Source organism: Copidosoma floridanum, unplaced genomic scaffold, assembly GCF_036245765.1.
Source record: "Copidosoma floridanum isolate Cflo_tuat_1 unplaced genomic scaffold, Cflo_Japanese_pri ptg000019l, whole genome shotgun sequence".
In the NCBI taxonomy this organism is placed as follows: Eukaryota; Metazoa; Arthropoda; class Insecta; order Hymenoptera; family Encyrtidae; genus Copidosoma; species Copidosoma floridanum.
The window spans coordinates 17886858-17909010 of record NW_028321896.1 but is presented as its reverse complement, the minus strand read 5'-3'; the positions used below and the strand labels follow the sequence as shown (position 1 = coordinate 17909010).

Genomic DNA, 22153 nt, shown 5'->3' with positions numbered 1-22153 from the left:
CATTATTTAGGTGGAGATAGTCTTAATTTCAATCCAAATTCCACAAAATAATACTACCGATTATAAATATTACGATCCACTAACTATACAATTCATACAACTAAAAAAATTACTTAAAAATTTTAATAAAGTCATTCTAGAATTAAAAAAAAATTTAATTAAAATTAATACGCTGCTAAAAAAAAATAATTTCCAAGGAGATAATTCCAAATGCGAAGCATAAAGGTGAATTTTCACAGGACGCTATAACAAACATCTATATTCTATACTTACTTCTTGGACGTCCTATATTAAAATGAGCCCTTGCACACAAGATAGGCTCTCCCCTTTCGGTGCTCAACTTCTCCCAGCCCCGCTCTCTGGCATTGGTTGGAAATGTTGGATAGAGTCGGCAATGTCGACATTTGATTTGTCGGTCGTCGGATCACGGATGGTTTGGATTGGGTCGTGCACACAGGCACAGAGGTTACACCTATAGCTAGCGTAGCATGGATTTTCGCTTGGGCTGCTTTTGGAGTTTTGGAGTTTCGGAGTAGTAATAGTATAACTGGATTCCACCCCAGAAAGAGTGACAAGAGCGGTACCGAACGCGTATAGGTACACATACGTGAAATCCTGCCGCTGGACGGCTGGGCACAAGTTAGCTTCGCTAGTTTCACGAAGCTGCACGCATAAAATATAAAAGTGTCGAAGAAGGTTCGGCTCCGAGTGTCACCTTTGCCCAGCAGCTGACGACGACGCCGACGATGAGAAACATCAAAGCATCTTCAGCTACCAACACCAGCAGCAGCAGCCGCCACAGTTTCGCCGCCCGTACAGTTTAATTGCTGTTGTATTGGAATAAAAAGGAGCAGTGCGCGATAAATACACATACTTAATGTGTGGAAGTGTAACCTGGGCCGCCGACGACGACGACGACGACGACGGTGTCACACAGCGACGAAGAGGAGCTGGTGGCGGAGGAGGCATCTTAGCGCTCCGAAAACCCAAACTCTGTCCACATCTATAGGAGTAAGTTTGCAAAACCTTTTTATCTTTACCCTACACTCGTACTCATTATTTTCATTTCCATAGGCTCCCCTTCTTTCCTTTATCACCCTTACCCTCGACATCATCGTCGGAGTACTCTTGGGATATAACACTGGGGTCCGTCTTTCTCTTTCTCTCGAGGAGACTTTTTTTTTCTTTGTTTGCGTGTATGTAACCGTGCATGTGTGTACACACACAATACATACAGACAAGTAGGTTATATATATATGTATGTACATACACACAACGAGAGGTTCACGGATTAAGTATACGCGAACGCGATAGCAGTTCTTGAAGCTCTTCTCTTAAATATATAAACGCACAGTATAGCTATAAAATAAGTAAGTGTACATAAATATATCATGTGTATGCGATGTAGCAGATTTGAGTGGGTTGACTAATTGTGCAATGTATGCACACCCTTTTCGGAGTTTCTCACTTTTTACCCTTTCCAATAAGCCGAGGGCTATAGCTTTACTTATAACTCTTTTTATTTTTTTGGTCTTCCTCTTGGTTTTCTTCTCTCTAAGGATTTTTTTTTTGTTTTCCCAAAGAGGGTCAAAAAAATTGCAGACAATTCGCTCGTTCTTTTCAGGAGCGTCGCGTTGCAGCGAGCCGGCACAAGTACATATATACATACACATACCTACTTTTATGCATTATCCACAGGGAGGCATTTCAGCTGATGGACACCTCGTCCTCGTACACCTCTAAACACACACCGCCATCGTTTACGCGGATTGCTCTTGATGCTGCTGGGCCAGCAGTGCTGGCTTGCTAACTCTCCCTGACTCTCTCTTTCGCACTATTCGCGCTTGCGCCTTCACCGCCCCCAACCCCATGTATACATGCATTTGTATGTACATACATACAACCTATTCTATGCTCCGCGTCCGTGTACCTACATATCATATTATTATCCAAGTGCAGTGCACGTTCACGTCCCGGCTCGGTTGCTCGATACTACTAGGTATAGGTAAACTACGCTTTTGCGTGCCTCAATTTCGCTTGCTCCGCGAAAAAAGATACTACCGTACGTTATTTCAGCTTGTTACAATAAACTTACTTGTTGTACAATCAAGATCTTTGTTACCGCACGAATGGATGATTTAACAATTTTTTTTTGCAGCCCCCAAAAAAAAAAACTCTAGTTCAAGTCACGGTTGGAGTTTAAGTATATAGGTGTGGGTGTATGATACGTGACGCCAATATAATACACGATACGGATGCTCCAATTTCATCCTCGATACATTTACATGCAGATTAATTTGGCTTAGGCGGTCAGAGTCGGTCCTATTGCATGTAAATATTTCGTATATTTGTATGTATATAAAAAATGTATGTACACTTGTACATATTATATCGCCGTGGATCCGAACGCTCCGAATTCGGTAGATCTAAAAGTTGAGTTGTTCCGCTTTGACGGGAATCAAATGCAACAATTTTTTTTTAACGATCCACGAAGCTGTGAACCGTGGAAAATTCAAATCCCTGGAGGCTATATTATACACTCTCGGGGGAAGGCTGATAGGAGATTTAATTTTACGCAAATTACTAATCACGTCGGTTATTGTACACCCGATAAGCTCTCGGGACCGACTGTTATAATTACATTCGCATTAAATACCTATTATATTCATACTTGAAGCATGTCTTATATTTGTATATTCGATAAACCGCCGAGATGAAAACGCTTGGAGCTTTTTTTTTTTTTTTTTAAGTTCTTAATGGCCCAGCGAACACGGTTTTATTGTCCCTACTTGACTATATATTTTTTAACGCATATGCGCGTATACCGAAGGGAACTTTAGCTTGTCGCGTCGTCTGCTTCGTTTTGACAACAAATGCACTGTCAAATTCAGATGAAATGAAATGAAACGTACATATTTTGTGTCGTATAGCCTCAACGAGCATATCGGGGGTGAAGGGGTGTGATTCATGTCACAATTTATTGGTTTTGACAGAATTTGTAAATTGTTCATCTCGAATTATAAATTTCATTCTTCTTATACTTATTCACCTATTCTTGCAAACACGCTTGAGTTTATGCCAATGTTATAAAATCACGAAAGAGCAACGTAAATATATATACGTAATATAGTCGTAACCACTAACACACTGGCAATCCTGGCGTATTTTCCCGTATACGTTTACATTACATATATTATGAGTACACAATGTATAAGAAAGAACGTGATAAAATGGTAAATATAGAGAGAGAGAAAGAAGGATAACACAGGGTTCCGTGTAATATTACCGGAGCAGTGGTGCTACTAGATTCACTTAATATTATATATCCATGGTGAATCACGTTAACTGATAAAAGGTCAGGTATCATGGTGTGGTATGGGACGTTTAAATGGTTTTTAATAGCGAAATGTGATCACAGAGACATATGATTCATTAACTTTGTAGTCCATATATGGCATGTAACGATAAGAGTTCAAAGTACTTTTCGATTAGTCAAAACCACTTGTTATACATAACGCACTTTTAACAGCTTTTACGTACAGTGAAATTCATCCATACGTACAATAATGAGTGAGTTGATGCCAATTTGGGCGTGTGTGTGTGTGTATATACGTTTATACACAATACAACAACTGACGGTCGACACAAGTGGTTTTGACCAGTCAGAAAGCTGTTTTAGCCACATTTTGGACGCCTGATAAGTTAGGCCCCTGGAATGATTGTTGCCGCGATAAAAAAAAAAACCTTTTTTCAATTTTTACCATAAAAGTAGTGTAAGTTATAAAAATGTTTCTCGAACATTGTGCCAAAATGTTAATGCACCGGTTTCATCTTACTATAGAAAAAACAAAAAAATCATTGAAATGTATATTTATTGGCATTTTACACGTTACTTAATTCATTAAAAACGGTTTTAAGTTTTCCAGTGATAAAAATATGACTATTTGAGTTGGCCAGTATAGAAATTAGTACATGTAACTTTTTAAGCTTAAATAATTGAGTTGACTGCAAGTGTAATGTCGAAAAACCCGGAAAGAGTCCATTTCAATAGATACTAATTACTGAATTAAATATAAATGGCCATTCAGAAGTTTGTTGAAATAAAAACGCGTTACATCAGAACGTTGAACGAAATTTTACAAAAAAATGGGAAGTTTAAATAAACTTTAAGACAGTCACCACAAATTTAATTAGCTTGAAAAATCACTGGGTAGAACAGTATAACATGTGTATCTAACAAAAGTAAACCCAAACAAAGTGAGGGACAAAATTGATTTGCATGTAAAAAAGTAACCGATGAAGCCATGGGCAGTGAATTCTAAATAAAAGTCACGTACGACAGTTCGTTATTTTACGCTTAACGTGTTGGAGTGTAATGTATTTGAGCTGTTATCATCATAATTATAATCATCGCCTGATTGCATATGGGCAACTTTAATTTTTGTTGCATCATTTAAGTACTGCCAAAACTTTCAGAGCTCCATCGTTTTTTAGCTCAAACCGCAAGGTAGAATGTAGTGAATTATTTTTTTTTATGAATAATCTTTCAAGTAATGACAAGTTAACTTTGTATAGATAAAACAATCTGAACTGCCGTGGATGACTATTTCTGAAAAAAATGCCCATTATGCTTATTGACAAATCATTTAATTTCAATAAAGAACTTATTCAATTAAATTTACATTTATAACAAGTAAGTGCATCGCTTGAATATTGATTCACAAGACTGGAATTTTCATTATTTTTTTTTCAACATGCATTATATGAATGACAGAATCGAGTGTATCTTTTACATACCTACTTATCAAAGAAGAGGTATTCGAAAGCATTGACCACAAATACGACCGATACCATGCTTATTATATTAGCTTCGCGGCTATATAAGTATTCTGTATCGCTCATCTCTCTACCTCAAACTTTCTAACCTGTGTAACGCTCTCTTGGCTCAGCGTCCGTGCTTTTATCGCCTGCTTTGTATGTATTTAATTTCGTAATCATACAGCACATACAGTACTAATATAGCAAGTCCGAGGATGCTCGTAGCAAGAAAGCGCATCGTATAGGTGTTGCCGTTGCCGATTTTATCATCGCAAAATGCATTATACGTACTCCCGTAAACATAACCTTACGGCTCGCGCGAGAATGCTCATTTTTTTACGTGTTAAAATATCATTTTTAACTCTCCTCCTCCCCCCCCGCGCACGATACTTTGGTACCTACTGATTTTGTGTTTTATAAGTACATCTCTTATCAAGCCTCGATCCCAATCCTTTGACAGCACAATCGTTTTGTGTTTTACTTTCTAAAACTCCAGTTCACTATATCTTATTCGTATTCAATGTTGTACTTGTGATAATTATTCCATTGATTTTCTAATGTAATTTTTTTTTTTTTTTTTTCTAGGGTTGCAGATTTGTGTGCATCATGGTGCGTGAAGCGTCGAGTTGAAGAAACACAATACTCCGATTTAGATTAAGTGTGTTGTACAAGTAGTTAACAGAAAAAAAGGATGAAAAGTAAAAACAGTTATATTCAAGTGCATTTGTAGACGACAACTACAAGTGTGTGATATTTAGAATTTTAATAAAAAATGCTCATTGTTTAATATTTTTTTTTTCTGACTGATTTATACATGTTAAAATCACGCGCTCTACTTCTGGTATTATAATGTCTGTGATTATTACATAGTGAAGTAGCTTACCAATTTGGATTTGTAAACTTTTTGAGGGAATCATTGTCAAGACAATGTGGGCAAAAAATCAAGATTAATGTGCTATGAATGCAAGTCAAGCTTGTCATTGCATTTTTGTGCTTCCACAAGTGAAAAAGAAAAAAAAATGAAATCATGTTACAGCCGTTATTAGCATCTGAGTTTTCATGTTTTACACCATACTTTTTTTATTTTTATGAGTACCTATAACACGAATATTTGTTAAACAGTGCAAGTGACTGTGGAGTTTTGAATGAATAGTGTCCTAATAGCACAATATGCTTTAGGAAAATAAATTTCATTAGTCTCTCATGAAATGGACAATACACAGAACTTATGTTCTGCGAATTGATGGGTGTATGCTTTTCCTGTAGGAAACAATCAAGTAACAGGTTGAATAATAAGATCTCTGAACAAATATCTGCAACTGTAACTCCTTTCCATGTTTGTGTGGAAGAACCAAGAGGACCAGACTTGGGCTTGTGTGACACTCCAGCTCTCAGATCAAGGGTACTTACTTTTATTTAATTTAATTAATGAAAAAAACCATTTTATTTTTAAGACAACATTGCAACTAGCTGAGTACTTGTTGAAAATTGATTGTTTTATTCTTGAAACAGAGTGAAACTGGACCCAGAAAAAGGAGAAGCAGAGAAGATTCTGAGGAGGAGAGGGAAGAGGAGGAAGAGACTGGAGCAGAGTTACTTCAGTCTGGAACAAATGAGTTGAAGCAAAACCAAGCAAGCATGGCCAATACAATCAGCAACATGAAAATAACCAACCCCATAAAGGGGCTAGTCAGTAAGCACAGGAAACGTTTTACTGCAGATGGCTTTGATCTTGATCTCACATGTATCCTTTTTCATGGTTTTTATTACTTTGTTTATAAATCTTTTATTTACTTTTATATTTCCTTGATGCACTAAATTATAGATATAAAAGAAAACTTAATAGCTATGGGGTTTCCAGCTGAAAAACTGGAAAGTGTGTATAGAAATCATATAGATGATGTGGTCAAACTTTTAGAATTCAAGCATAAAAATCATTACAAACTATACAATCTGTAAGTAAACCACCTTGATAAATACAAACTATACTAATTAAAAAATTTTATTTTCAACTACAACTTTATTACATCTTCACAGCTGTTCCGAAAGATCGTATGACAGTAAAAAATTCCAACATAGAGTAGCAACATATGCTTTTGATGATCACAATCCACCTTCGATGGAAATGATCAAACCTTTCTGTGAGGACGTACATAAATGGCTTATGGAAAATGAAAAAAACGTCGCTGCTGTTCACTGCAAGGCTGGTAAAGGTAGAACTGGAGTAATGGTAAGCTGTTATCTCCTTCACAGTAAACAATGTGAAACAGCTACTGAGGCCCTCAATTTTTATGGAACAAAAAGAACAACTGACAGGTAAAATAATCAGTTTTATCAGAACTTTGAGTAATGAAATATCCAAGAAAGAGAGTTTAAACATTTTTTTAAATTCAGAAAAGGCGTTACAATACCATCGCAGAGGAGGTATGTGAATTACTATGCTACTCTTGTCCAGGATGGTCTTAACTATCAACCAGTAACTTTGATTTTGCGGGAAATCAAACTAGATTCGGTACCTATTTTGAATGGAGGTCAGGGATGTAAGTATCTCTAAACATGAAAAATTATTTAAATTATAATTTTAAATAATAACGAATTTTTTCGCTTTTTTAGACCGCTTTGTGATATTTGAGGCTAAAAAGAAAATATTTAGTTCTGACACATACGAGGTCCGAAAAGGTACCAGTACTCTTTCTATACCTTTGCGGCAGAGTGTTTCCATCAAAGGTGATATAAGAGTAGATTTTTACACAACACCAAAAGTAAAGCGGAAAGTAAGTTTGACTTGAGCTATTACATATATTTACATCTTCATAACTTCCATTAATTAAACAATACGTTTTATAGGAAAAAATATTTCACTTTTGGTTCAATACATTTTTTGTCTCCGAACACGTGACGTCTGAACATGATAATGGAGGACCAATTGAACGAACAGCAAGAGCATTGAGCTGCGATGGGACGGCCATGGAGTTACCAATGGTTCATGCCAAACCTAGAACAGGATCATTAGCTAGTTTAGATACTTTGCCACAATTAGTTTTAACCATTGACAAATGGGGTTTAGATTGTGCCCATAAAGACAAAAATCACAAGATTTTCAGTCCTGACTTTAAGGTAATATATTATCTTTCAATACTCAAAGCTTAATAAAGTATAAGTTTACATAAAATTTATTGTACTTAAAATGCTAACAATATTTGCAATTTTTTTTTATAGGTTAGTTTATATATGAATAGAGTAGGCAACAACGTATTGCCAGCTGTTGCAGCACCAATAGGACGAACCAGTGAGGACCTACCAATTGGTCTAGGTGGTCAGGAAACGCCAAGTGAATCGAGCGAAGGTGAAAGCAGTGAATGTGACACTACAGGAGACGAAGATGGTTGGGAGTCGGGTGAGTCTTCTGCATCTCTGGTGGTGAAATGCCATTCTCACACACACGGCTGTAGACACAATATACCTTGCACTGCCACCCAGCACAGAGCTTGTTATGAAGGAACATCTAAAGAGTCACATCCTTGTGGGGACAGGGACAAAATGGGTAGTCCACAGTCAAAATCCACTGTTAGCGCCATTAAACGATCAGGACTCTTTCGATCCCTTACTACGGACTTGTAATATTTTATTTTGCCATTTTCAGTACTTAAGCGCTTTCTTTTGCTATTAGCTTAGATCCATTTAACCGGTATACTTTTTTTACGATCGTACGTTTTTAAATCCTTGACTAGTGAATGTTTACATACATTGATCAACTAAAAAACTGTATGGTTAAAAATTGTGATTTATAGCTTATTATTTGAGGACTATTGCTACATATTTTGTCTTTTAAGCAAGAGCAAAATTGCTTCAAAAATGCAATTGCATTTTTTAAATCCGAATGTAATCATATTTAGCGAAGTTTCTTTAATGATCTGACTTATATAATGTATGTCAAACGTTAGATAAACGTCTAGTAAAAAAAAAAGTTAGATACTTATACAACATAGATATATTTAATGTGGGTATAAGAGTGTATTCAGTGATTAGGGGGAAAAAATCAATAATGTTTCATAATGTTGTTAAAAATATCAGTAGAAAAATTCGTTTTGTGATAGTTTCTATGTAAATGTTTAAAAGTCAACCATTTACAAATTTTTACAGTGATTTATTAAGCTAGATGTCTTGGTTGGATTTGACAGATTCACAACTTTATTAATTAAAAAAGTTTTAATACATGCTTTTTTAATGAGCTAAAAATTCAAAATTTTTATGATTTTTAATATGCAATTTTATGCCATTTATTAAGATGGATATTGAAAAAGCTGTTAGTAATCCTACTGGGTTAAATTATGTAAATATATATATATATATATATATTGCTGTGTGGCGCTATATGGCGCTTCATTACAGTACTATATTAGTAGACAATTAAATTTTATGAATTACGTGATTATAAATTCTTTAAGAAATATTATATAGACCTTTGGGTAATTTTATTACGTTTTTAAATCAATTGACTCTTGTGTACAATATACATGATGATTTATAATGATTTATAATTAATTTTAATTAAAACAAACACTTTTAAATCTTTAGATTTTTCGTCAATTTTAATATTTTTTATCCCAACTCTCATCAAAAGTCTGATTATTTATTTTAATTAAAAGAAAAAAAAAAAAAAAAAAAATTCGATCGAAATTGATTGGAAATCATTTGCACTACGAGAAATATGATTAGTATATAAAAATCACTAATAAGATCAATAACCCAGAAGATCAACAAAAATATTAGACTAAAATAACTAATAAATTGATAAAAACTCTCAAGTTCACATATAATTGCATGGGCAATCATCTGTGCTTCATTGTCTTGGTACTCACTGTGTAGGTGGAGAAAAACGAAAAAGTCCCGAGGAAGCCAGAAAATATTTTGAAAAAAGATGTTTAGGTTCATAACTGTAGATAGAGCTTAAAGGGACTCTTCTTTCACATTCTTTTCTTTTCCTCTGTTACTGATGCACAAGAAGAGATAAAAAGTGGTAGAAAAGCACATTGAATAGCCCTGCTATTGTATATGACAACGTAAAAATATTAATATAATTTAGAAATGATAAACAAGAACCATTATAAGGAAGACTGATTTTTAATTTACTATATAAGAGAATAAAATACGGTGACTTTAACTTGAAATTTATTGTATAAAATTTTTTTTCTATATGCATATACTTTAGATCTGTTAAATGTCATTACAATAAAATATTACACATTATACATATTCAAAAAATTTTATTAGTTTATGAGTATGGAAAATAAATTTATTAAGTTGAAAAAAATCGTTTGATAATTTTTGAATGGTCAATTTCTTTTTATCATATTTTTTTAAACATAATGAATACAAACAAAAAACTAACTTATTTTACATTTTATTGAAAATAATATACTTTTTGTTTTTGTATGCATAGATAATTTTTTTTTAACTTTCATACTTTAGTCAAATGACTTTAGAGTTTAGGTACTAACTGAATTGATCGTTTAGGCACTACCATGTCGTCTTTCGCTTCCCCTGCCCTTACCCCTTAAACAACAAATATAAAATACAAAACACATAATTACAATTTACAACGCATGAGTGTTAAGAAAAATGCATTTTTCGGCGTATCGTAAAATTGTTGTATCAGTGAATGTAGCTAGTTGCATTATAAAAATCATTATTTTGTGATACTATACAATACAACTCATACCACGTATTGTTATTATTATTAATATTATTATAACTCTTACGACTGCTACTACTACTACCGCTACCCTAACTATTACTACTACTATACTACTACTAACTACTATTAGATTTATTATTATTATTATTATTATTATTATTATTATTATTATTATTACATGTATATCATCACGTCTGTGTTAAAATTTTGCTACTTTATCATGTATATATATATATATAAAATCTATTATTGTCACAATAATTGCTGTCATTATTTTTGTGTTGTATATCTATTATTATATTGCTATTATTGCTTGAAAAACTTTGAAATGTACAAGCCCGTTTATTAATTCATACATTTCTATGTTGTTGATTTCTATTTCTAAATTATGAACATGATTACATGTCAATACACCCTACATAATTTTATTTTACCAATTATAATATATTATGTTTTTGTTATTGCTTCTTTTACCTAAATTGAGTGCAAAAGATAACGTATTACCTAAAGCATTCTTCTACAATACTTCGAGAAAGCCTGAATTGTTATTCTATTTATGTAGTTATGTAAGCATGTTTATTTTCAAATAATTTTATTGAGCATGATTTTTTTTTTTTTTTTTTTTTTTTTTTTATTTACGAAAAGCGTCGAATAAATTTTCTATATTAAAATGTGAAATTTCCCACTGAATGACCTAAATATTATACACGATAAAAACAAAAAACACGTACTTGGTGTAGATGAAATTTTTTTGAGAGTGAAATGTCATTGCATACGAGACATGACTGCACGTTACGTAATTTCTGTAATTTTGATGATTTTCTTTTATCATCATAATTACCGAAACTTTTTTATATGTCCATTTCAATTGAAAGAAAATAATAACGGAAACTTGTATAAAAATACTTAAACAATGGACCTATAAAAATCTACAGTATTTCCAATTGATCCATCGTAGATACATCGTAAAACAATTTCCAAAAAGAGTTATTGCCTTGCGTTCCACTTATCTAAATTTTTTTGTATTTTGAGAAGAGCACCTGCTTCATCGTAAACGTGTGTGATTTTGCAACCTGTATAAACTTCAGTATGTTCAAGTAATATCGATCTTTTGTAATCTTTTTTTTTTTTTTTTTTTTTTTTATTCTCTTTATCTAAATTTAATGTACGAAAATATGTATGTTGACTCCTCGCAGTGGACTTGGATCGTGAGCGCGTGGGCCGTTATCGCCTCTTGTCGGATGGAGGGATGATAGATGTTTCGTGAGCTCGTAGTCGCCCATCATCTTCATTCATCCTGGAACTGTCAAGTCATTTTAAACAAAACATTAAATTACGATATTTTAATAACTCTATCAACTAGCCACGATTTCCATGTTGCATCACCGTGTGAGCTACTGTTTTATGAACTTGCCGTTTTACACGCATGAATCGTACTTACATAAGGCACTTTTTTTTTTAATCACAAGAAGGAAACAATATTTTAATATTTAAAATATTCCAAATACTTTTTTGTGATGATGGTATTACTATACAAGGTCGATGAATTGAAAAAATTTTTGATGTCTAATACTTATTGTTGATCATATTTTTTTCTGTTGAGTTCTATATAAATTTGTTTCAAACTACTTTATTATCATGCGAATGTTAATCAGTAGAAAGGATGTGATGTTTTCAACGAATATTAAAGATGTGTGATAAATATTTTGCACACGTGTTATTTCAACCGCCCATTTTGAATGTTATCAATTATGGAATAATCATTTTGTATGAAAACGAATAAAGTTGTAAAATAGGCTTCGATCATACTTATTTAATAATGTTACGAGTTTTTTTGATGCATTTTATTGCATAACAACACTAAAAACAATACTATTCAAAACGGCATTGTCAATGCGATTTTTTAATTTCAATAAAGATAAGTAATTGGAAGTTGGCTAAAAATGACGAAAAATAAAAAATGCTGTCATGACTTCTCTTTGGCCAAGACAATCTATAAAAGTCCGGTTACGTAATTGTACATAACTACATAGATCACGAATATGCTTTAGATCCATGTTTAGCATAGATAGGATCGCAGTATAAAAATTTGTATTTAACAAATTCAATGTGAAAATGGTCTTGGAATGCCAATTTTTAATAGTAATAATTTTTATGATCTAGTCAATACAAGTACATTGAGAAATTTATTCCTGACGATTTAGTGACATTTTTTAATGTTTTACGTGAGTAATGGTTCAGAGTACTATTATTATACACCAGTAATATTTACATACAGTCACCAAATACGTAGTTATTCACTTATATACTGATATCGTGATTAGAATTGAAAAGTAATACTTTTGTGACATTATTTTAATTACATCATGTAATTGTGTAAAATTTTCTAGCAAATTTCGAGTACTCTTGACAATACCAAATAAAAAATGTTTAAAACGCAATATTTCTTATTGTCAGTCGATATAGAAATTAGATTCATCGATCTTTGTGTACAAGATAAAATTCATGCCAAGATCAATTCCAAAACTGACTTATATTGTATTATTCTTATTTAAAGTCGTCATTCGAGAACGTGTGGATAAGTACGCCAAAGTTCTCAAATCAGACATACATCGACGAAGACCACCAAAACCACAAGTATTGATTTTTCGCTGAAGGTGAATGAAGAGAAATGAAGCGTTTCTTTGTAAAATACAAACAGAGGAAAAAAAAAAATTAGTGTACAGATGGATAAAAGACGAAAAAGCAAAATATGATAAAAATTATTTTCATAAGGCAAATATGATAACAGTCAATAATATTAATAATGTAATAATAATAATAATAATAATAATAGTAGTAGTTAATATAAATTAAATTGGCATAAGCATGCAAAACATTGGTGGGTGGAGCGAAAGTTGATAAATCAAGTGTAAGGGTGTTGAGTATGTTAGATATCTGCATATGCAGACCACATATTTTCCAGATTTTGGATGTTCCATGAAAAACAAAAATTTTAATTATATACGGTCCGTCAGGTAGATGTTGAAAAATATTGCACACGTGTTTCATATTTTATTTCATGAATGGAAATCGACAAAGATTGAGCTCTTGAACATTTGGAAGGCATCAGATTGTTATAATATTTTCATGTTAAAGACGAACTGACTTAAAATATGGTGGAGGGAGGTTTGAAATATACTCAAATTGATTGTCTTCGTTATTTTTTTTTATGTACGCTACAAAAGGAAAAAAAAACTATTCAATATTTTTGATGATACATCTTACGGACCTAGATTTTTTTCTTGCAACATCCTAATTTGGTTATCTTGTACCATCCATATTCTTCGTGTCTTCAAAAAATGATACTACGAAAAAAACTGAGCGTTAACACACATTCTACATTCAAAATACAATACGACAGGTGTCATGCTTATCATTATTTTTAACGGAGAAAAATTAAAGTGTACCACCTGCGAGTCCAGTTACGGCCATTCGTTTTCTCTAAATTTTATTGTCAGATAAAAATTCTTCATCGGAGGATTTTCTTACTTTCACGCATGCAACTCTATCGCTTTTGAATATTTTTTAAATGTTAGAAAAAAAACTTTTTATGATTCAACAATACATTATCTTGTCGTGCAATATTTAAATACATATTGAATTGGAAAAAAAATTCAGTACAAGTCGTCAATGTTGCTGAGTAGAAAACTTAAAGAAAGTATAATTTTTTATGTAATGGAAAATGTTTCATTCAATGTAAAAGAAATATAACAAATTATATTATGTGTTTCATGTGATAGAAAACGGAAACCTACCGAACAGTTAACAATTTCTCTTAAAAGTAATCCAAATGTTTTGGGATATGCGCTTTAAGTTTTAAATGTGGTAATAGATAGATTTGAAAGGGAGAATCGGAGAAACGTAGAAAATTATTACAGTATTTTTATGAAATTAAAAGTAATTATTGATTGAGTAGTATTTGTTATTCATTTTTTTTCTTCATGAAAATATTTAAAGTAATTTTTAGAGTATATTAAAATCTGTCATCGATCAAATCCAATTGGTAGATCAATTTTTAAAAAATCAATAAATGTTAAATACAAGTAGTAAAAAAAAAAAACTTTGTCGTATATACAACAAACTAAATTACCTATATAATTTTGTCAAGCGCATGCATGTCAGTGGAAAAAGTGGCTGAAATAAAAATGTATACTGTATCGAATGTTGAATCAGAGTATACGTCAACATAAAACGACGTAGAATCAGAATAATAAAAACATATAAAAATTTTAAGGCACAAAGCATCCCACTTTCTGAACTGCAAGCAACTAATGAAAAAAAAAAAAACAAGGTTTTCATTACAGACGATTCTTCTTTGCTCTGTACAATCACTATGATGAAATGCATTTTACGTACTTGTGTAAACATACTTGTATATTGGGTTAGTGAGACAAATTTTTATTATGTTTTTGGCACTCGTAACTGACAAACAGTATTGCAAATTTTTTTTGATTAGTTTTAATAAACCTTGTCTAAATTCTGATAATGACGTTACGTCAAATTAAGGCAAAAAGATGAACATTATAAATGTAAAAAAGACATCTCGATTTATGAATACATTTGTATTACATCCTTCTACATTAAGCATGAGTTTTAAAAATGTTTCGTACAATCATGCGATTCAGTACAACTTGGTCCACAAAATTACAGTTATGTTTTATTGTACTGTTAAGTCTTGTGTGAATGAAGAAAATTGACATAGACCATATTCTTTATCGCGTAAGCTGAGCTTGTAGTATAAGCCAGACAAAATTGTAAAAAGTAAGAATATTCGAAAGATAAAATTTCTATGTAAGTACACTGTAAATCTGCGGATTTATAATGTAGTATTTAGTTGCTTCGATTAAGTTTTCAGTTACATGCATTGCCTCTTGCCAATATCAGGAATATTGTGCTGGAAATTTTTTTTTTCTCCTCAATTGTAAGCGTACGACCAGTTTTCCACGCGTCTTTCACGCTCCTGCGTAGCAAGCAGAAAAATTTTTGAAACTAAAGAAGAAAAGTATATTTATTAAGGTTAGAGAATATAGGAATTACCTCAGGTAGTAGCGATTTTTCACTGTCTTTGTGTACGAGAATGAGAAGTTGGCTGTAGACGGAAAGAGACCGGTAGACCCAGATATCGTGAATATAAAACTAATCGTATATATATATATATATATATATATTTATATTTGTACATTTAAACGTCCGCGAATAAAAAGAAATACAAATAATAACCGAAAGTGAGAAATAAAATATATAATAAAAAAATAACAATGGAACTATACAAAGACTAAAAGTTTTCCCACAAGACATGTTCTATCCCTCCGGATGAACCAGCAAAGCTTTTTAATTGCATCCACGTACATATATATTATGTTGAAAATAAGTAATTAAATTCAACAACTGTTGTTTTATGTAATTTCTTTTAACAACAAACAAAACGCGATATTAATTCGCTAATTGTCGAATTTCACGCGAGCGATGGTTTTCTGTTTTTAAGCCATTCTATATTATTTACACACTCACGGCGTTGTGATATTGGTAATTTTAAAAGCACATTCTTATGTTATAATTCAAGTTAATTATTTTTCGCTAAATACAAATACAATTTTTATATTTGATAAAATTTGATGCATGCTTGATAGAGATTAGTCTACATTAACATAATTATTTTTAGTGTGCTGTGTTATCTCTAACGAAAAGCAACTATGCTTATACTAACCTTGTATGAAATAACGAGGAATCTAATTAACACATAATTGGCTTATTTCTTTGGTACTGATGCTCTTTATATATTTTCTTTAAACCATTTTCACATATTAATCACACTAATTAATTTTTCGAATACTAACATGTAGTATGGTTTTATATTTTCTATTAACAAATTAGATAGAAAATCAATGTTGCAAAAACATTAAATAATGTAATGATAAAAATGATCATTATTAAAATGTTCCAAAAAGTGCTCTTGTTTCAGAGTTCAATTTGTAAAGTTCTTTTTTTTTATTTATTATAATTAACATGCACATTCACTGATTCAGCATAAAAGATAAAAATTTCACCTTTTGAGAAACAAAAATTTAACGAGCAGTTGAAGATTTTTTTCAAAATATTTTCTTAAATTGTTTTTTTTTGTTTATTTAATTATGATTTAATTTTATGCCATTAATGTGGATTAATATTTTATCATAAGGATGATAAGAGATAAATAAAATTTAATCAAACGTAAAAAAAAAGATGAAGGGGTAAGATAAAAAGTATAAGACGAGTAGCTGACGTTAGATCTGCTTGCAGGAGAATCCACGTACTTGTGACTTTGAGATCAGCAATTGATGTGCTCTTCCTAGATGGTCGCCTTCTTCTTCAGTTGATCATCTTCAAATCGCAGCATCCGTACATGCCAAGTAGCAAGTGCGTAAGCAAAGGCAGAAACGCACAATCTATGCGTGCAGTGGTTCTGTGTCGTCACGCCATTCTGCTTGATGTTGATGGTTACAAATTGACTTATGCTTCCTGAAATTCTGCATGCCGTACATATCGTTGAACCTGCCCTCTCACTTTTTTTTGTGATAAACATTGGTACATTACAGGATACAGTCGAACGAGTTTGTTTCGATTTACTCAAATCAATGTTTGCCTTGTCTACATTTTTTTTTTTTTTTTTATGATTGATATTTTTGCATAATATCGTTGCAAAGTGTCTCGTAACTATTGAATGATATTAAATTTCATTGAACATTAATTTTACACCATGTATTGGATTAGACGAACTTTTTATTTTTTTTATTTCAATTTTTATCTTATACTTTTATGTATTTGGTACAAGTACTCTTTACAGTATGAAAAATGAATTTTACACGTGAATGAAAATTTTCGAATATTTTATAAATATAATATTTAAAACTGTCACTTGAACAATCAAATGTAAAGAACGTAAAAGAATTTATTAATTAACTTTCATTAATGTGTAGGATGGTTTGATTTATAATCAAAAAGTTGATTTTTAAGCCTTTTTATTATTTACATACATATATATTTGTTTATGTATGACATCATTTTTATGCACCATTTAAATACGTACAATATTTTAATGTTTGTTGCATAAGCATTGTTTTTACACTTCATGGTACCTAATAATATTTTTACTTTTTTCCCTTCGTTTTAATTTGTTTATAATCATTTTTCATTAGTTGTTACGATTATTCATACCATAAATAATATTAAATCGGCTTTTGTGGCAGTGAAAGTACAAATTTTAATTTATAAATTAAGTAATGTTTTATGTCATTTAATATATAATGTATATATATATATAGATGCTTTTTATTACCGATCAACGACGATCGCGATCCTGAATAAAAAAAAAAATATGTTTTTAAGTAAATATGTAGTTATAAAAGTACAAGTTTGGAAGAAAAGGCTGTATATAAAAGTTCATTGTACGCTGATTGCAAGATTTATTCAAATTGCTCTGGACTCGGATGTAAATTGTGGCGTGTAATTATTAAAATATTTTCAAAATGAAATATTATCTCCTCAGCATGTTTATTTGAAAGATTTTCAGGAAAAATAAAAAAAAGTGAATATCTGCACGAGTTAGCTAAAATTTTTAAATTAAATTTACCAAACCATAATAAGTTGAATTGTGTATAATTTATTAACCAATTTTTATTTCCCTTCATCCATTTCCTCTTCATTCCTTAAACAGAAAGTTTTGGTACTGAAAAAGTTTGATTAAAACACTTATAAATTACAAATGTGTAAAAATGAATAAACGAAATTTTATTTAGAAAATACAAATTTTATTATAATTCAATTTTTTAAATAAGAATATTTTTCACTAAAAACCTTATGTAAGTAAAAGATGGATTGCTAAAATATTTGGCTAAATGTTTTTTGTGCAATCACATCACACAACTCCAACAATGAAATAGCTATATTTTCAATTATTCTTGCAAGCAACACATTTGCAAGAGATTGTTTCTTCTTGATATCTTCAAAAATATATCAATTTATAAAACAACAAATATTTAAAAATTTTGTATGCCTTGCATCACTTTATCTTCCTCGTCCTCGTCCACGATTAAAACCACCTCTACCTCTGCCTGAGACTTTACCCTTGGGAGGAGGTGATTTTGGTCGTAGAGCTTCTATTCTTTCTGTACAGCCAGTAGTGATTTGATTATTATTAAAATAACCATTGTAAATGTCTGCATTGAAATTGGTATTGGTCAATTCAGGACCAACTGTCAGCCAACCAGGTCTGATTGTTGTGTCTCTTCCAAAAAGATGTAACCTAAAATTATTTATTTGAATGACTTTTACTGTAAATATCTGAAGTAAGACAAAAAAACAAACAAAATTAAGTAATAAACGGTGTCTTTGTTTACCTCCTACGTCCAAGACAAAAATGTTCGATGATATGAAATATTTCTACAGGTTTTTCAATAGAGCCATATTCAGTTTCCTCTGATATAATTAAATCAATATCCACATTGGCATGAATAAAATCACCATCCGTTGATCGTCTGACAGTTCCCTTAATACCCATCAAACAATGCTCTTTAGTCCTTTGAAGCACTGCCTTACTATCCAAATTTTTACTATGTCCAGGATTATTAATGTTTGTCCTAATCCAACAAATATCCTCACACCGCCTAAAACCCCACTTTCTCAAACAAAATCTCCCCATATCCAAACCGTCACTACTACCACACCACAAAAAAACAAAGCTCCTGCTAGCTGCCACCTCACCAATATCCAACTCCATAATCTATGAAATTAATCATGCGGTTAATAAACAAATCTCTTACGATACAAAAGAATTTAGGTTTAAATAATCGACCTGATCCCAGTTCCACAGCTGCACATTTGTAGCACCACAAGTTCTTTGATATTCTTCTAACGGAGGTTCAATAAGTATCACATCAAACTTACAGTTCAAGTCTTTCAAGCTGTACGTGGACAAGTCGGTCTTTGAATACATGGGAGGAGTAGCCGTCTCGGAAATCAGGTCGTCTTTCAGTTTTATAAGCTCCCTAAGTTTGGGATACTCCTCAAATCTGTCGGCCAGACCAACGTCCCTGATAAAATTTTGAGGCCTCTGGCCTGTGTCAATAAAGTGCTGACAGTAATCGTTGTGTGGATTCGAGGACTGTGTCCCTTTTAAGAACGTAGACGAATCTTTGTAAACAATTTCATCTGTCGCGGATGTATTGCTTTGCTTCTCTTTGGCTTCATCTTCACATTTAAACGACGTCACTTTAATTTTCTTCTTTTGCGATTCATCTACTTCAGTTCCTAAAATCTGCCTCAACTCGTCAACACTTGATACACCAAGCTGAAAATTGTTCAAATTACGAACCATCAACATTCAATATTAATATCAAAACATAACCTTCAATTGACTTGTCAAAAATAATATACTGTTACAAATATTTTGTACATTACCGTCTGTGCCAGGAGTTTCTTTCGTTTTTGCGAGCGTTCCCGCAAAGTTTGTAACATTTTTACACAACCGATATTATTGACAAACCTCAACTCACAAAACTTTTACTGAACTTTTTAACTATGTCCTTGGTCCTTTCGTTGTTTGGGGAGGACTCTTTTTGCGGAGCATTCAAAGATTAAATTTCGGAGTCAGAGCTCACGTTATGTATATATATATATATAATGCCTACCTAGCTACTTCACTTTCAGTTGATAAATCAGTCATCTTCAACATAGGTATCTGGTTTATTGACATGACGCGTACGCACGTCGCACGCACGTTGTACTTGTGTGTATGTATGTGTTACACACAAAAGCGCTATTTATGGATATATTTGTCGAAAAAATTGACTATACTTATAAAACTTTCGAAATAGTAATTATTTTTTTTTTCAAATTAAACTTTTGTTCCAATTATACTTACTTACTTAGCTGTAACGAAAATTCGTGTCGTGGTAACAAACCAAAGTGTACTTTTATTTCGATTAAAATACACCAAAATTTTTTATAATATTTTCGGACACAGTATAATCAGGCCATTTTGAAGTGATTTGAAAAATTTTTACTGTAAAAAAAAAAAAAAAAAAAAAAAAAGAATTATACGAAATTAAGTTTAAATTTAGCCGAAATTTATTACAGTTACTATCTCAACTTCTTAATGACGAAACATGCACAGCCCTGACAAACACGTATCTTCCAGACAGTTTAATGAACCAAAACATTGAATTTCCTCTCGATGGCATGAAAAAACAAAGTGGGTGTACTTGACGCGTTCTCACACTTTTCCGAATCATCGATCCGCTATTTGCAACTGAAATCGTGCATTTTCCCATCAGTTGAAAATCTATCATACGTTATTGGACGAAAAATCGAGTAGCTTTCACGTATGGCTCGACTTTTTTGTCCAATTATTCAAGTGTAGTTAAAAAAACGCTTTACAAATACACGCAAATGTTTTTGCTAAAGTATCGTCTCTTGGTTTGATTACGCACCACTTATATATATGCATGTATCAATCAATAATCATTGAAAAAACAAAAAATTGTAACGCAATTAATTTTACGAAGTTGTAAAAGTTTTTATCTTTTTTTTTTTTTTTTATCTTCGAGCTTTCATTAAAATTAAAAAAAAAAAAATGTTCACCGTCGTCTGGCAATTTTTTGTTCTCTCGCTTACTCGAGACGAAATAACAACAACAACAACAACAGAAGAGGGCAAAGACCCCTCGAAAGTAAGGCTCGACGCATGACAATACAGAAGAATAATTTATTGCTACGAGCTTCATTTGACGAAAAACTCATAGACTCGTGCATAGTTCGTGGACTCGAAAAAACTTGGCATTTTTCGTACACATGTACCAAACGGTTTGTCCGATAGCGCACGCGCTTGCATAATAACACACATACACACATATGCATTTATTAACGCCGCGATTAAACGTATCGGCTCGACAAGACGAAGGAGGCAGTTGGTACTTGATAAAAGAAAGCGTTTCTCGACATCGCGGGTCATTATACGTTTTGCGTGCACACATACGTGCTCATACGATGATTTTCTGCGCCGCATCTGATCAGCCGATGGCCAAGAGGAAAAGCGATAAGGGGAAGAGGAGGAGGAGGTGATCTCTCTCTCTCTTGTTATCATCGTTTGGCCTTATTAATAATTCAGGCTTTTTGTTACATTACCCCGTATAACCTATAACTTGACGGCTGCAAGGAAGATTATACTTAGCGGCGTCTCGACCAAGGAAAATACCGATTCCAGACTTACCTTCTTGAAAAAAGTGTTAACTCTAAGGCAATATTTTTTCTTTTTTTTTAATTTCGCAGCACTGCCTGTTTTTATATTCCGTGTGAGGAATTAAAAAGGCTCAGGCTTTTGACAATCCCATCAACCGTGGGGATATAAACGAAGGACATAATCAACTGGTCATTTTTGTGCCGCAATCAACTGCTCGTTCGGATGATTAATTGTAGTTACAAATTTTTTTTTCCTCATAAAATAAAATGGACAGGTACTCAAGTACTACAAAATCAAAAAAAAAAAAAAAAAAAAAAAATGCCTCCCAGTTAATACTTTCTTCGAAGCAATAATTTTGCGTTGGCACTTCGATCGAGGCGT

The 22153-nt window shown here is 32.2% G+C and overlaps 2 protein-coding genes across 7 annotated transcripts; one reads left to right on the top strand and one right to left on the bottom strand.

Moving 5' to 3' along the window:
• The first annotated feature begins 539 nt into the window (after positions 1-539).
• Pten (phosphatase and tensin-like protein) lies at positions 540-18174 on the top strand. Of its 6 annotated transcripts, none has more exons than XM_014351552.2 (10): positions 540-1011; positions 5404-6220; positions 6331-6562; positions 6644-6773; positions 6856-7134; positions 7213-7358; positions 7432-7592; positions 7666-7935; positions 8038-8215; positions 16838-18174. In XM_014351552.2, the coding sequence occupies exons 2-10, from the start codon at positions 6047-6049 to the stop codon at positions 16855-16857; spliced, it is 1590 nt and encodes a 529-aa protein (XP_014207038.2). In that variant the 5' UTR covers positions 540-1011; positions 5404-6046; the 3' UTR covers positions 16858-18174. The 6 variants fall into 6 exon arrangements, with proteins under 6 accessions (XP_014207038.2, XP_014207037.2, XP_089449459.1 ...); XM_014351551.2 differs by lacking the exon at positions 16838-18174 and adding an exon at positions 13074-13986; XM_089593333.1 differs by lacking the exon at positions 16838-18174 and adding an exon at positions 11713-12052.
• A 245-nt stretch (positions 18175-18419) lies between these two features.
• On the bottom strand, positions 18420-20174 carry Mettl14 (methyltransferase like 14). Its single transcript, XM_014351495.2, has 4 exons — positions 19994-20174; positions 19389-19883; positions 18934-19316; positions 18420-18839 (listed from the first exon to the last, which is right to left on the bottom strand). The coding sequence occupies exons 1-4, from the start codon at positions 20048-20050 to the stop codon at positions 18602-18604; spliced, it is 1173 nt and encodes a 390-aa protein (XP_014206981.1). The 5' UTR covers positions 20051-20174; the 3' UTR covers positions 18420-18601.
• Positions 20175-22153: the final 1979 nt, after the last annotated feature.

Bases quoted from the DNA above. Each gene is read 5' to 3' on its own strand.
- Pten (XM_014351550.2), top strand. From the start codon at position 6,047: ATGTTCTGCGAATTGATGGGTGTATGCTTTTCCTGTAGGAAACAATCA. The intron at 6,221-6,330 runs GTACTTACTTTT...TTCTTGAAACAG, and splicing joins CTCCAGCTCTCAGATCAAGG to AGTGAAACTGGACCCAGAAA. The intron at 7,936-8,037 runs GTAATATATTAT...TTTTTTTTATAG, and splicing joins TTTTCAGTCCTGACTTTAAG to GTTAGTTTATATATGAATAG.
- Mettl14 (XM_014351495.2), bottom strand. From the start codon at position 20,050: ATGTTACAAACTTTGCGGGAACGCTCGCAAAAACGAAAGAAACTCCTG. The intron at 19,884-19,993 runs GTAATGTACAAA...AACAATTTTCAG, and splicing joins AGAAACTCCTGGCACAGACG to CTTGGTGTATCAAGTGTTGA. The intron at 18,840-18,933 runs GTAAACAAAGAC...AAATAATTTTAG, and splicing joins TTTTGTCTTGGACGTAGGAG to GTTACATCTTTTTGGAAGAG.